This window comes from Homarus americanus, unplaced genomic scaffold, assembly GCF_018991925.1.
Source record: "Homarus americanus isolate GMGI-L3 unplaced genomic scaffold, GMGI_Hamer_2.0 scaffold58414, whole genome shotgun sequence".
NCBI lineage: Eukaryota > Metazoa > Arthropoda > Malacostraca > Decapoda > Nephropidae > Homarus > Homarus americanus.
Genome location: NW_024743275.1, coordinates 5117 through 19417, shown reverse-complemented (window position 1 = coordinate 19417; position 14301 = coordinate 5117). Strand labels below are relative to the sequence as shown.

General features: G+C 40.4%; 1 protein-coding gene across 2 annotated transcripts; it reads right to left on the bottom strand.

Moving 5' to 3' along the window:
• Positions 1 to 5815: 5815 nt before the first annotated feature.
• LOC121877134 (cell pattern formation-associated protein ust1-like) lies at positions 5816 to 12803 on the bottom strand. 2 transcript variants are annotated; one of them, XM_042382755.1, is made up of 5 exons: positions 12624 to 12744; positions 11267 to 11359; positions 10044 to 10129; positions 9467 to 9628; positions 5816 to 9230 (listed from the first exon to the last, which is right to left on the bottom strand). In XM_042382755.1, exons 3-5 carry the CDS (start codon positions 10083 to 10085, stop codon positions 8712 to 8714), a joined length of 723 nt encoding a protein of 240 aa, XP_042238689.1. In that variant the 5' UTR covers positions 10086 to 10129; positions 11267 to 11359; positions 12624 to 12744; the 3' UTR covers positions 5816 to 8711. The 2 variants fall into 2 exon arrangements, with proteins under 2 accessions (XP_042238689.1, XP_042238688.1); XM_042382754.1 differs by lacking the exon at positions 11267 to 11359 and having other exon boundaries at positions 12624 to 12803.
• Between the last annotated feature and the right edge of the window lie 1498 nt (positions 12804 to 14301).

The window sequence follows — 14301 nt, the reverse complement described above, 5'->3', positions numbered from 1 at the left end:
GTACTGCACGTAGTTAAAGTTTTACGTTGTGTGATCTTGTTGTTGTTGTTGTTGGAGCTCAATCCCCACTCCGTTCTTTTTTCTGCTATGCTTGTGTGTGTGTGTGTGTGTGTGTTAACTTGGTGTGGTGTTGTGTGTATCTGCTTGCTGAGGTACTGCTGTGTGCAATAGTTTGTTATGGCATTACTGTGTGTTAACTTGTTATGCTATTAAGAGGACTTTAGGCTTAAGAGTTGTTTAGGATATTGATATATTATTTAGCTCAGATCTATAGTTTACACCGAGCTCTTCCTGCTGTGGTGGCCGAACAGGTGTTGATTTCCTGACTGTTACCATTCACCAGTTAGTCCACCAAAGGGTTGATCTACCACCAACAAAGACATACAATAGTGCATTACTTTACTGCCCAGTGAACAATGATTAGTGTATAATAAGGGAACCTAATCACCCCTACAAATCGGAAATTGAGATTGCATAGGTAATGGAACAAGATTTGTGATATCAAAAAAGTTAACTGTTTACACAATTACTATTTAACCCATAGGTAAAATTACCCTTTCATTCAAATACCATATATCGCAAATATTTAAAATGCTTATGTGTATCAATGTTCAGTACCACCTTATTTGAGATACAAACCTTAATTACTTCCTGGCACACCGGTGTTTACCAGGTGTCAACTGTCGTATCAGTTTACAGAGTGGTGAAGGTGATGTTGGTGCTCGTTTACATACATGTCTCTCTCCGTGATAATACACCGCACATGAAGCTGACGCAGTTCGACTAAGGCCAATAGAGAGCCACAGTCATTCACAAGTAGTGGAATTAATGTTGTTAATTAAGGCTCTTAAGCTACTTTGGTTTAATAAGCTACAACTGGAGATCTGTAGATACACCCAGCAATGAATAAGTCTTCCCTAACATTATACTATACAATGTGAGTCTAGTATACACCCACAGTGACCGCCGCGTACAATGCAACTAAACTCCTCAGGGTTGAGCCTTACTTGGCACACCCTTACTAATACTAAACAACACAAGAGAACAAAGTAAAGGTAGTGCCTGTATACACACAAGTGAAGGTGTAAAGATAAACTGGCATTCTTTACGCCCGCAACTGTTGTCAATATTAATAAAAATGACAATGTAAAAGCGGCAATTCTAATTAATATTTATAGGAGTCTTTTCTACAATTGACTTGAACAAATTCATACATCCATGACTGTTTGTGTTACTTCAACCTCATGAAGTTACATCTTTCGCTTCATGAGGAAAGATTTTGTTATTGTGTCTTGAGTCTGGGAATCCAAATTGTACGGCAAGTCAAGAAGTTAAATAAGAGCAAAGAAATCAAAATGCACATTCTTAAGCCATGTGCTGTTGGGCGTTTTACTTCGTATTATTTATATCTTGTATTTTAACTGCTTGGTAGAGAAGATTATCTGATGATTTTCTTCAGTACAACTATTTATAGCATAAGTTGGCATGAAATAATATCAAAAGTTACTAATAATTCCTAGGGTTTTATATTCTCGTATTCGTGTCACTTGAAATATTACTTCTCCTTAATGTGTGTGTTTTGAGGGCCTGGAGGAATGTTAAAGGGGGATAAGTGCCTTGAGGTAGAGTACATCAGTGTACAGTGTACCCGCTGGTGATGCCTCAGACAATCTCACTTTTTTTTGAGAGCTAGACAGAGCGAGGTCTTTGTGGCAGCCGGAACCCTCATTGTATCTCCAGTACTGTACTGTACTGTACTGTATACGACAGGAAAGTATTAGTGCTGTATAGCTTGACAGACAATTCGTATATTTCTCTCTCTCAAGGTAACGACTCTTCGTTTTATTGTTATCGAGTCTGTTCAAAATGTTATGATTCTTTAACAAGTCATTAGTTTTATGTTCTTTGCGTTTAATAAATCGTTGTATTTATAAAATATCCCAGACTTTTTTACGGCATTCTGATATCATATTAATAGCGCTCAAGCATAACTACATCATCATTTGTTTATCGCAATGCAACTGGGGTCGTTGTGGCGGAGGTACGCGTTGTGTTGGGAGAGAATTATGTTAAAGGGAGATTTTCATATGTTCTGTACTGAAGATAACGAAATTGATGTCATGGTTTAGTTAGGTTAGGTTAATTTTGGTTGGGTTAGGTCATCTGCCTCGAGTAAATAGAAGCGAATACCGGACAACCAGCAGCAGTAAATAAAGGGCTGTGACCAGACAAAATAACCTCTGACCATAATAGTTTCCGCGGTCTTATTAGCACCCGTTTTCCTTATATTGTAGTGGATTCCTCCCTTACAAACGCTGTTTGTCGCTGACTAGCCGACCCTCGAATTAACCAGCCTGCGCCTCGTGGTCAAGGTCAGCAACCAGCGCCGCCTTACATGACTGAGGTCAACTATCAAGCCACGCCTACCTCCGCTATATAAGACCTCACCTCGTGACGACCTACCTCTTCATCACTCGCCAGCCAGCCTTCGCTGTGATTGGAAATCTCTCCAGACCCTTCACTGCCAAGCCAGCCAGCCTGTCTCTTATCGTTGACGAACTGAACGCAAACGACCACCTCACTAACCATCACTTTTACACGTGGGAAGCTTGTTCCAGACAACGCCCTTTCTGCGCCTCCCCACTGACCAGGGGTGACTCCTGATCAGAGGCGGCCCTGATTGGGTGCTCTGTAACGGCTTCTTGCAGCGGACTTGGGTCGCGATCCCACCGGTGTTACTTACACCAGTGACTATTCTTCCTCTTTTCTTCCTTCTTTTTCGCTCTGGCCTGGGGACCTGCACCCTAAAGGTGTATTCGTCCTTGGGTCCCCCCTGTAACTGTTCACCTCCCTCCCAGGAGTTTTTGAACAAGAAAGGGGGCAGGAGTTTATCAACCAGATCCAGTACTTGGACCATTATTATTTATTATATACATAAACGACATAGATATCGGCATTGACAGCAACATAAGTAAATTTGCTGATGACACTAAAATAGGACGTGTTATCAAATCTGACGAGGACTCGGCAAAACTACAGGAAGATCTAAACAAATTTTTCGAATGGTCTGAAAAATGGCAGATGAAATTCAACGTGGACAAATGTAAAGTACTCAGTATAGGAGATGTAAACAGGGAAACCAGATACCAGATGAACAACGATGCCATAGAGAAATCCGACTGCGAGAGAGATTTAGGACTAATGATAGGTAGGAACCTTAAGCCAAGTAAACAATGTGTTTTTGCTCGGAACAAGGCTAATAAAGTACTTGGGTTCATACAAAGGAGTGTTAGTTACAAGACTAGCGAGGTCATCCTAAAACTGTATCTTGCTCTTGTGAGACCACACCTGGATTACGCAGTTCAGTTCTGGTCACCGTATTACAGAATGGATAGAGAATCCTTGGAAAGAATTCAGAGGAGAATGACAAGACTAATCCCGGGCATTAGGAACCTTGAGTATAGAGACAGGTTAAAGCATCTTAATTTGCACTCCCTTGAGAGACGTAGAGCGAGGGGCGACCTGATAGAGGTGTATAAGTGGAAGGCAGGGCTAAACAAAGGGGACATTACAAAGGTACTCAAACTATCCAACCAGGAGCGAACTCGTAACAATGGTTTTAAATTAGACAAATTTAGATTTGGGCGTGAAATAGGTAAACACTGGTTTGGAAACAGAGTAGTGGCCGAGAGGAACAAGTTACCAAATATCATCATTAACTCGAATACGCTGAATTGCTTCAAACATAGGTTGGATGCTCATATGAGCAATAGGGGTTGGGTGTAAACGGGACTGCCCAGTATGGGCCAATAGGCCCGCTGCAGTTTCCTCCATTCTTATGTTCTTATGTTCTCCATCCCCTCCTGAGTGTGAACCAATAACACATAACCCCACAATATCAATAGACGTCTCACTTCTTATTTTCAGTGACTACACACGTCGAATAAAACCATAAAACACCGTAACTTGAAGCTTCCAATCATAATATTTGTTCGCAAAATTAAATGAATCTCGAAGTTCTTATGTTTAAATACACTCATTAATGACGTTAAAGGTCAGTTTACTAAAACAGTTTATAGAAAAACCCTCATTCACTGACCTTGGATTAATTCATACGAGTTACTCCTCTTATGGGGAGTAACCATTAGGTACTACTATAGTATGTGGTCGACCGGGCTGGAGTTGTGTCTTCCGGGATATTTACACTGTAGCATCCATTAACCTGATCTAACCTAGGTTAGGTTAGGTTAAGATATATTAGATTAAGTTAGGTTAGGTTAGGTTGGGTTGGGTTAATATACGTTACAGTGTAAATATCCCGGTAGATTTACTCCAGCTCGGTAGACCTCATATTATAGAAGCACCAACTCCTATAATTCAAAGTATAAAATTAATTATACTGAAACATAGATCAGTGGAGCCTTTAATGTTTGTTGTAATTTCAAACTTTTTAGCTGGGATGACACCCTTAATGACTTTGTACACACCGTCTACCCAAGTTAAAATTTTTGCATAATTCTGAGAAAGTTTGTAATTCTCTTACAAAGAGTGAACTCCCTTGCTTACTGTAGGTAACCGAGGTTCTTGTGACAGAGGAACACACCTAAGAAGACTTACTTGTTGCAGGAGCACTGATGGGTGGTCTGTTGGCAGCTCTCCACCTCACCTTCACCATCATATCTTTGAATACAAACGGAAGTCTTTTCTCCCTTAGTATGTCTCCGTCAGGTGTTAACGCACACTCCACCGCACAGTTACTAATTGTTTCCATCAGGTGTTAACGCACAGCACACCTCACAGATACTGACTTCTCTCCGTCAGGTATTAACGCACAGCATCCCTCGCAGGTACTGACTGTCTCCGTCAGGTGTTAACGCACACCACACCTCACAAGTACTGACTGAACCCGAACCTGACCCACACAGGCTTGCCCTCACCAGTTTCAGTCGCCAGGATGAACCACCAACTGGGCACCCAAACTACCGTCTAGGTGGTTCCCCTTTTGAGATATTTATGACGTTTGCTTTATGATATATTTAAATGTACCGTATATGTTGTAGTACAGCCTCAAGGTAGTAGTTGAGTGTGACCGGCAGAGTTTATTAGAGGAAGAAGGACAGCAGACACGAGAGGGGCACCACCGTAAGTGATGAGTCATCTTTTTGAGTAAACACCCACCAAGGTTTCATCACTCACTTTTTTTCACTTCGTTCACCTTAAGTCACCAACGAGTCAATGAGTTTCAGTATAAATTGGTGTAATTCAGTAATATTTAATTGACAATATTATGTTTTTACACTTTCTTTACTTATTACTTGTTGTCATATTAAATAGAGAGACAAGTAACTTAATTATCTCATAATCATAATTCGTTGCTTATATTTGTTCTGTTTTCGTCCAATTCCACAATATTTGGGCATTTCGTTTTTCTAATATTCTGTATCACAGGAGGGAGGGAGGGAAGTAAGGAGGGAGGGAGGGAGGGAGGGGAACGCGCTAGTCTTTCCCTGACCACTCCACCGTGTGTATTTTAATTACACCAAGAATGAAAAAAAACAGGCACATCCTTTGTTGACAGTTCGGCTTTCTTGGAACTTTATTTATTTGGCTGAATGATATCACGTTCTCCTGCCTTCCATTATCCTGCCACATCACCACACTCCACAGCCCTCACACCCCACAACCCTCACACTTTACAACCCTTACACCTCACAACCCTCACACCTGATAACCCTCACACCTCATAACCATCACCCCCTCACACCTCACAACCCTCTCTCACACCCCACACGAATGAACAATAAAATACGGGGGAATTTATGTAGAAAAATATTTATTACAACTGTAAGCATATGTACAAAAAATTACAAATATTTTGATATGTACACAGATATGTGATGAACATGAAAATGAACAAGTGATATGACACATGCAAGACCTCCCTACATACACTATATACATGGCAAGGCTATGCCGTCAGCAACAGCATGCACACACAGTAAAGTCTACGAAATGCATTACCTGCCACCATAGGCCGCAAGACCAATAGAATTTTAGTCATAAGTACTTCTCTATATATTTAACGACAAATTTCATCCCGCTATTTCCTTAACAAATATTTATTGTCTTTCTTTATTTTTTCCATCCAAGGTTAAATATTGTCAATATTTTCACAGTCTGATTATATTAAAGATTAAAACCAAATGTTGTGCAAGTCTATTCCATCGAAAAAAGAATATGCACACAACTCCACGTAGGAATAAATTTAGAAGATAGAATGTACTGTTGGTATAATTTCTTCCCTTTTGAGAACACCATTAATGGCTACACAATACAACATTATCTGTCTATTCATCATCCTATAAATACTGTGTTTACCTCAAAATATCATACAGAAGACTTTTTCCCTAAAACCCAAAGTCGGAGATCAGCTGATGTAAGAGTTCTCTATCTCCAGCCAAACTCACTCTCTCTACACACGGTCAGATCATCTAAGTAAACAATCTGTACACACCAACGCTCTGATGGGCTAATGGTAACAATCAGGAAGACTGGGGGATGGGGATTGAGGATTGATTGTTAGCACATGGATGAGACGCACATCAATCCATTCAGAACGCAAGAGTTTCTGGAGGAATAAAAATAAGCTTAGAAAATTCGGAGATGGATATTCTAGTCTCTTTAAAAAATATTATCCAGAGGTTTTATATATATATTTATATATATAAGTGTTACTGGCGATAAATCACATCCAAAAAGAGGAAGAAAAATTACACTGAGGTACTATATGTATGTATGTATGTATATATATATTTATATATATTTATATGTAATAAAAATGTGTTATATCAGTCATGCCGAAAATCTTTCCAGGAAATCGAGTGTTTTTTGTTTTTTTAGGAATCAAGATACAAACATCTTATGAATCATCTGTTTTAAAGATATGTTAAGACTTTCTTTGGTCAACTTTCAGTGTTTTAGTCGTCTTGAAACGCTACTACGCCAGCAGCTGTTCTACGTATCTGTATGATAACCACAGATATACGCACACACACACACACACGCACACACACACACACACCAAGCATATCAAAATATAACGCTGAAGCACGCCGTCGTGTATGGTGAGTTCCCTATATAGACATTATGTTAAAACCGCTAAAAGTCAGCCACAGGCTTTACCTAACCCGGCCCGCGCGACACCGAGCTGTAAGACACCAGAATAAGATTATATTTCATACAGACTATAATAGTTTACTCGCGTCCCTCGGCTGAAGGAACTGTTTACAAAAATGGCAACAACAACAACAACAACAACACGCAGGAGTGACGCACCGCACAGGGAAGCAACAGCTCACGGACTCATTTATACCCTCAGAGAAAATCCTCTTATTCTCTCTTTTTTGGACTGTTTTACTTACGATTTTATGTGTTACTCTTTTGAAGGAATTAATGGAAAAAAATGGACATCTTAGCAGGCATCTTCTGCTTCTCTTACATTTTTCTTCCGACATGATAAACGTAATGACCTCATTTTGTTTTACATAGAAAATATGACGAGTAAAATTTAACTTTGATGATTACCTTTCATATCCCTGAGCCTTTATTAACATTCTATAATATAATAAAAATGTAAACAGTTTTCAGGGTAACGAACAACAGGTTTTTCTTCATTATAGTTGGCTACACTGCAGCCCACGACACGCACAACCTTCGCTCTTATTCTCTATATACACTAAGCTGATCCCACTCACTTGAATACTAAAAAGGGGTCGTATAAAACACATTCCTATGGTACTTCAGTCCCCAATGTAATCACGTATTGGAAATGTATTGGCTTTACAATTATCATCCTTATTCTCGTAGCTTACAAGGACTACTCTTGTATTTCCTGGCTCTCTTTTTCTCCCAACCAGAGTCTCCAAGACTGTCAACTCCACCAACTCGTAATCTCTCTTAATAGTTTTATTTTCCTATACTATCTCTCCACGTGTAGCCAAGCACGAGAGACGCATAGTCCAATAATACTGGGCGTGAAAGGGAAATGGTTGACAGAATATAAGATGAACCACCACAAACACTAGAGCTATATCGTAACAGATGCACGAGAAGGAGGATTTACACTACCTGAATTAAAAAATATTTTCAACATCATCATTATGATATAAAGTAAGATTTCTGGGCCACATATAATGTTTTTTTTTTATACATGAAAAATATCACTTTAGGATTTGACGAGTTTCTTCTGTCAAGTTTAACGACTGTATAAAGTTTGTGGAGAAAAGAGAACAGCAGTTTTCATAAACTCTAGAAAACCTTTTACATTTTGTTACATCAACTTAATCTTACGACTATTGCACCACGGTAGGAACACGCCTCTGATGTTGATCTTGCAGGGGAAGGCTCGCAGAGGTGTGTGTGGTGTGTGTCGCCTTGCAGCGCCACCCACCACCACCCACCTGTGATAACGTGGTGTAGATGCTGCTTTTTACTTGACATATACATAAAAAAAAACATGACTACACAGCTTGCAGATACAATGCTTCATCTGTTTTTTTAACCTCATATATACAACACATAAGGACGTTATCAACACATTAGCTCTATGTTTTAAGCTTCCACACTGCATGTCTTTTATGTAGGGTTTCCATCAGAGGTTTACGCTATCAATAATTATAACAATACGTAGGGCGGTGCTGGGTCGCCGAGGATCAGACGTGTGTGGCCAGAGCACCTTGCATGACTTGGGTCCTGGGCGGCACGATATACTGACTGGGGTCGACAGGTATCCCTAGTCTGGGGATGGTGGAGGTGGCGTTACCCGCTACCGACCCGTTCCCTCTGGAGTTGACGTGTAGTGACAGCGGCAGTGACCCAGACGAGGTCTTGAAGTTGTGATTGGCGAAGCCGTTGTTGTAGCCAGGAGAGAAGCCATGCACTCCGTCAGGGGCATCGTGTCCCCCGTCGTAGTCCCCGTAGCCAGGATAGAGGGAGTGCTGGCTGGAGGTGACGATGCCCGGGGGCGTATGTGTGTAACTCCCCACGCCTCCCGCGCTGCTGACATTTCCACCCATGACGTAACCCCCCGAGGGAGAAGAAGGCTGTTGTTGTTGTTGCTGTTGTTGTTGTTGTTGCTGCTGTTGTTGTTGTTGTTGGCCCGTGGCCACTGTCGAGTGATCAGCGTAGTTGCCATAAGACAGCCCGCCTCCGTTACTGGTGAGGTGACCATTCTGTGGGAGGAGAACTGACTGTATTACCAACATTCAGTTAGGAATATTACCACACATATATCCAGACAAATCCATTCATGGATGTAAAAGACTACTTAAAATACACTTTAATTATATCTATATTGCGATAATCTCAAAGACATCCACGTTAACCAACACTAACAGAAAATCACAACTAATTCTAGTATTTTTCCCACGAGCAACAGAAACTCGAGACTCAAACAGGAACTACTTACAATTTTAAGAGGGATGCCGGTGAAGGTTTCTGGGTACAGGTAGGAGTTGGTGGAGGCCATGTAGGTGGGGGTAGCCGGGTGCTCCCCCTCCTTCTCCCCCCATCCCTCCAGCTCGCCCTCCTTGTTACTCATGGAGGAGCCAGTCCTCTGGTCCAGTTCAACCTGTTGGTGGTGAGGACGGTCGTTAAAACTCCATTCAATAATTCTCTGTCATTATCGACTAAGATTAAGATTTATTTATTTCGTTATGTCGTGTAGCCTCAGTCCAGGACCCTCCCCTGACGCATCAACAGTTCTGTATTCTGTTAGACTCATCATTCGTGTGTATACCGTCCATATGGCAACACTAAGATGACCTGTTTGTTTTATTCTCCTGCTTAACATCGTCTCTCCAATAAATCTGTGTAAAAAATGTCTATATCGCTGCTGTACATCCACATATATTCCTTTAGATGTCATCTTATCTATCAAATAACACTCTTGACACTCAGACATAAACACTGGTATACACTCAGGCCACCGTGCACACAACACTCAGTCACACAGCCCTACACTGAGAGCCTCAACAGTCACCCACCTTGAGGTCAGACTCGTTAGCTGTGGAGTTTTGGTCATTCATCTGCAAGGCGACCGTCTTTTCCGGTAACCCTCCCGTCTTGGCGTCTGTAAGGAAGTGTCACAATATGATCACACTCTCTTCATTCATTATACGGACTTATTGACTAACAAACACACATTTATTACCAGCAAATGCAAGGTAAGAATTAATTATCCAGTGTCCTTTTTATTCAAGAACCCTAAATAATTACTACTGTATATTTTAGGATGTGCAATGAACTGCATTTAAGAATCAATAGGAAAAAGTCTGATTTTTTTGGTTCCTGTTTATAGCACGTTCTAAAATATAGTAATCAAGGCTGAATTGGTTCGTTCTGACTGATTAAAATGTTACTATGGATTTCATTGTCTTCATTGGCTAAATCACTATAATTATTAATTTTTTTTTAATGAAGTGAAGTGCAGGTATAGTGGCGTGATCTCACAGTTTATCGAGCCTAAACACAGGAGAGATGAGGAAATATTAGTGTGTTGAAGAGCTGCTGTGTCGTGTTGTTAACTATTGGTGTTGTTATAAAGTGATGCAAGTCAGAGCTGGAATGTGTAAACAACCCGGGAAGCAATAGACCTGGAGATGGTTGTTTTGATCACTTAATTACATATAGTACATGGAAGGCTGCACCTGCTTACTGCCTAACATAACGTAACGTAACCTAACGTAACCTAACCTAACCTATAACCCAACCATAACTAAACTCACATTGATCGCTGACTACCAAGTCCGTTCTAAATACAAACACATTTCTTTATAACTTAATGGAAAGCGAATTACTGTGTATGAATCTATGTATTCATGAATTGAAATAAATTACTAATTACTTAATGGAGAGTTAATTAGTATGTCTGAATCCCAAACTCGACGTCGTAAATTAATAATGAGAAGAGCATCAACGTAAAGTGAGGTAATATCTGTTAACCAGCCATCATCTACTAACTCACTATTATTACATCAGATAAACGGTCAGGCACACCAAACACTCAGGTTTGTATTTTTGGTAAAGTCTTATTTTTGGAATACATATTGATTTTTCATATTTCGTTATAATATATGAATTCATTGAACAACGTTCACTAGCTACTAAGCTATCACATACAAAATATCCCATAACATGACAGATACTATCAGATGTCGAGGGAATTTTGGCAGCAACTGTACAGTCAACAAAAATGTTTTCTGCTCGCCTGGGTCTGTCGGTCTTCTCAACGATCACTCACTGAGGCCATGTTCATTTGGTAAGGTTGGTACGTCAGATTTTGTAACCTATACGATGTATTCTGTAAATCACGTATAGTTAATACAGAGTAATTAGCAAGAATACATTATAAAACCCGTACGAACACCATGTTGTTCAGAATGCTTGGTCCGGTGTGTCATATTGCATAACATCATAAAGGTGCAGGAATTTTGGTGTTGTTCACTGTACATGTATGAACATTACGATTCATGGATCATAATAAATTAGTCACCAAAAATAATTCTTCAACAAAAAAATAATTACATGAAACTATTTAATTCGTACAATATTTAGACAATAATTTGACCCCATTAAGAACGAAACATGATTTAGGAGACAGAGAAGTAGTGATAACCAGACATAATTAACGCTTACGACACGACGAGAATAGTACTTCATATATGTGTCAGCAGTAAAAGAAAATTAGAAACCACTCCCTCAAAGACTCGCCTGAAAATATAATCACACACGTGTAATTTACTCCAAACTATGAGTGACGACCAGGTAAGACGGGCGGGAGGGGCGCCTGACGTGTGTGTGTCTGACTGTTTCCCTGTAGAGGTTTGTGAGTATTACCAGTGTGAAATAGAGGAAATATATATATATATATATATTGCATAGTCATATAGATAGATAAAATATTAGATAAATAAACATTCCTAAAGATAGAACTGTGCATAAACATCTGAACAGATAGACGGATAAATTACTAATTTATTGTCAGGTGTTGGTAAGACAAGAACATATTATTCACTGGTATTTAGCGGAGACAAACATATTTACGTGGCCACGGTAAATAAATTTGACCTAGAGAGGAGCAGGTCAAGAATTTATATTTCACAGACCACCATAAGTGTAAGAACGAAAAAAAGATACAAAATTAACGATTTAGGTAATTACTGAGAGAGAGAGAGAGAGAGAGAGAGAGATTTTAGGGGCCGTGGGGATTCAGCACAGTTCTCCACTGCAAAGCTAGGCACCCAATCACAGTTGGGCGGACTGGGGGTGCCCTGGGTACGACAGAAAGAAAGTCCATTATCCACTCAACAACCTAACTACTTATTACTGTACATTTTTGTGTTATTTAATGTTACTTTTCTCGATTTTCTGTGTTTATTTAATGTGTATCTTTAATGTTTATTTAATGAGTTTTCTATGTTTAATGTTTATTTTTATAGTTTAATGTGTATAGTTAATGTTTATATTCAGTCCCATGTGTATATTTAATGTACATATGCTGGGCCTTATGTGTTTAGTCCCAACATGACCTGAGATGGTATACGGGGGTCAGCTCAGTGCCTTACCTTTCTGCTTGGCAGCCGTCCTCTTGGCACACATGATCACAGCGAGTGCCACCACCAAAACGAACATGCTGGTCCAAAAGCCATTTACCTCTTGGAAGAAGCCTCCTGACCCCAGCTCAAAAGGATAAAAAAAAGGCTAACCAAGTTCAGGACCGGCTCTCCTTGTCCTAGGTTTGGCACTTCCTGGATGAGGAATTCCAAACCCTTAAAAAAAAGGGAACCTGCGCAGCCTAACGCTGACTTCCGAGACACAGCAAATGCTGCTCCTGGGGTCAGTTACCTCCTCCAGGAAGCTCCTTATCCCAGATACAGAAATGTCCGAATCCTCTAGAACGGAGACATAATGTTCCGAGAGTAAGGCATTTCCCAGAACAGACTTCTGACCCCCGTTCTAAAGGGGTGGGGGAAAGGGGGCAAATGCAGTTGATGATTCTTCAAATTACATTGGTAAGTGACTATTGTATAGATGACTGATGAAAAGAGACAATACATACAGACATGACACCAATACAGTACAGTATTCTCATAATAAACCATTAAAATCTTGCAATTTTCTTCTACAATTTCATTTCCATTTGTTTATGCTGGACTTGACAATGTCCATTCCAGTTGATAAAGGAGGAGGGCAACGATAAGAAAAAAAAATGTGGAGTCCCTGACCCTGGCTGATGCCAGGTCCGAGGGCCAGGGTTCTCCCCCAAGAGGATCCTGACTCCTGGACATGCTGGTCCAAAAGCCATTTACCTCTTGGAAGAAGCCTCCTGACCCCAGCTCAAAAGGATAAAAAAAAGGCTAACCAAGTTCAGGACCGGCTCTCCTTGTCCTAGGTTTGGCACTTCCTGGATGAGGAATTCCAAACCCTTAAAAAAAACGGAACCTGAGCAGCCTAACGCTGACTTCCGAGACACAGCAAATGCTGCTCCTGGGGTCAGTTACCTCCTCCAGGAAGCTCCTTATCCTCTAGAACGGAGATATAATATTCCGAGAGTAAGGCATTTCCCAGAACAGACTTCTGACCCCCGTTCTAAAGGGGTAGGGGAAAGGGGGCAAATGCAGTTGATGATTCTTCAAATTACATTGGTAAGTGACTATTGTATAGATGACTCATGAAAAGAGACAATACACACAGACATTACACCAATACAGTCAGTATTCTCATAATAAACCATTAAAATCTTCCATTTGTCTTCTACAATTTCATTTCCATTTGTTTATGCTGGACTTGACAATGTCCATTCCAGTTGATGAAGGAGGGCAACGATAAGAAAAAAAAATGTGGAGTCCCTGAACCTGGCTGATGCCAGGTCCGAGGGCCAGGGTTCTCCCCCAAGAGGATCCTGACTCCTGGAACCACTGGACAAACAAGCATGCTGGTCCAAAAACATCCTTCCCAGAATAGACTTCTGACCCCGTCCTAAAGGTCGGGGAAAGATGGTCAGATTCAGTTGATTCCAGTTGATAGGTGACTCTCTTTATGGTTGGGTTCTGATGAAGTCAAACCTGAACCTAGGATGTGGAAGAAATAATAAAAATAATCCAGTGCAGATTAAGTGGCACAAATCCTTCCTTCGCTTGTATAAAACTTCAGTCTATCCAAAGGTGTTTCCTCACTCTTCTTCTGCTACAGTACAGTAAAGTCTTATGTTCTAGTCAAGTTTCTCCCATGTATACATTACTT

Coding starts and splice junctions, on each gene's coding strand:
- LOC121877134 (XM_042382754.1), bottom strand. CDS start 12,690: ATGTTCGTTTTGGTGGTGGCACTCGCTGTGATCATGTGTGCCAAGAGG. Junction 9,629..10,043: donor CTAACGAGTCTGACCTCAAG/GTGGGTGACTGT, acceptor CACCACCAACAG/GTTGAACTGGACCAGAGGAC. Junction 9,231..9,466: donor CCGGCATCCCTCTTAAAATT/GTAAGTAGTTCC, acceptor CTCCTCCCACAG/AATGGTCACCTCACCAGTAA.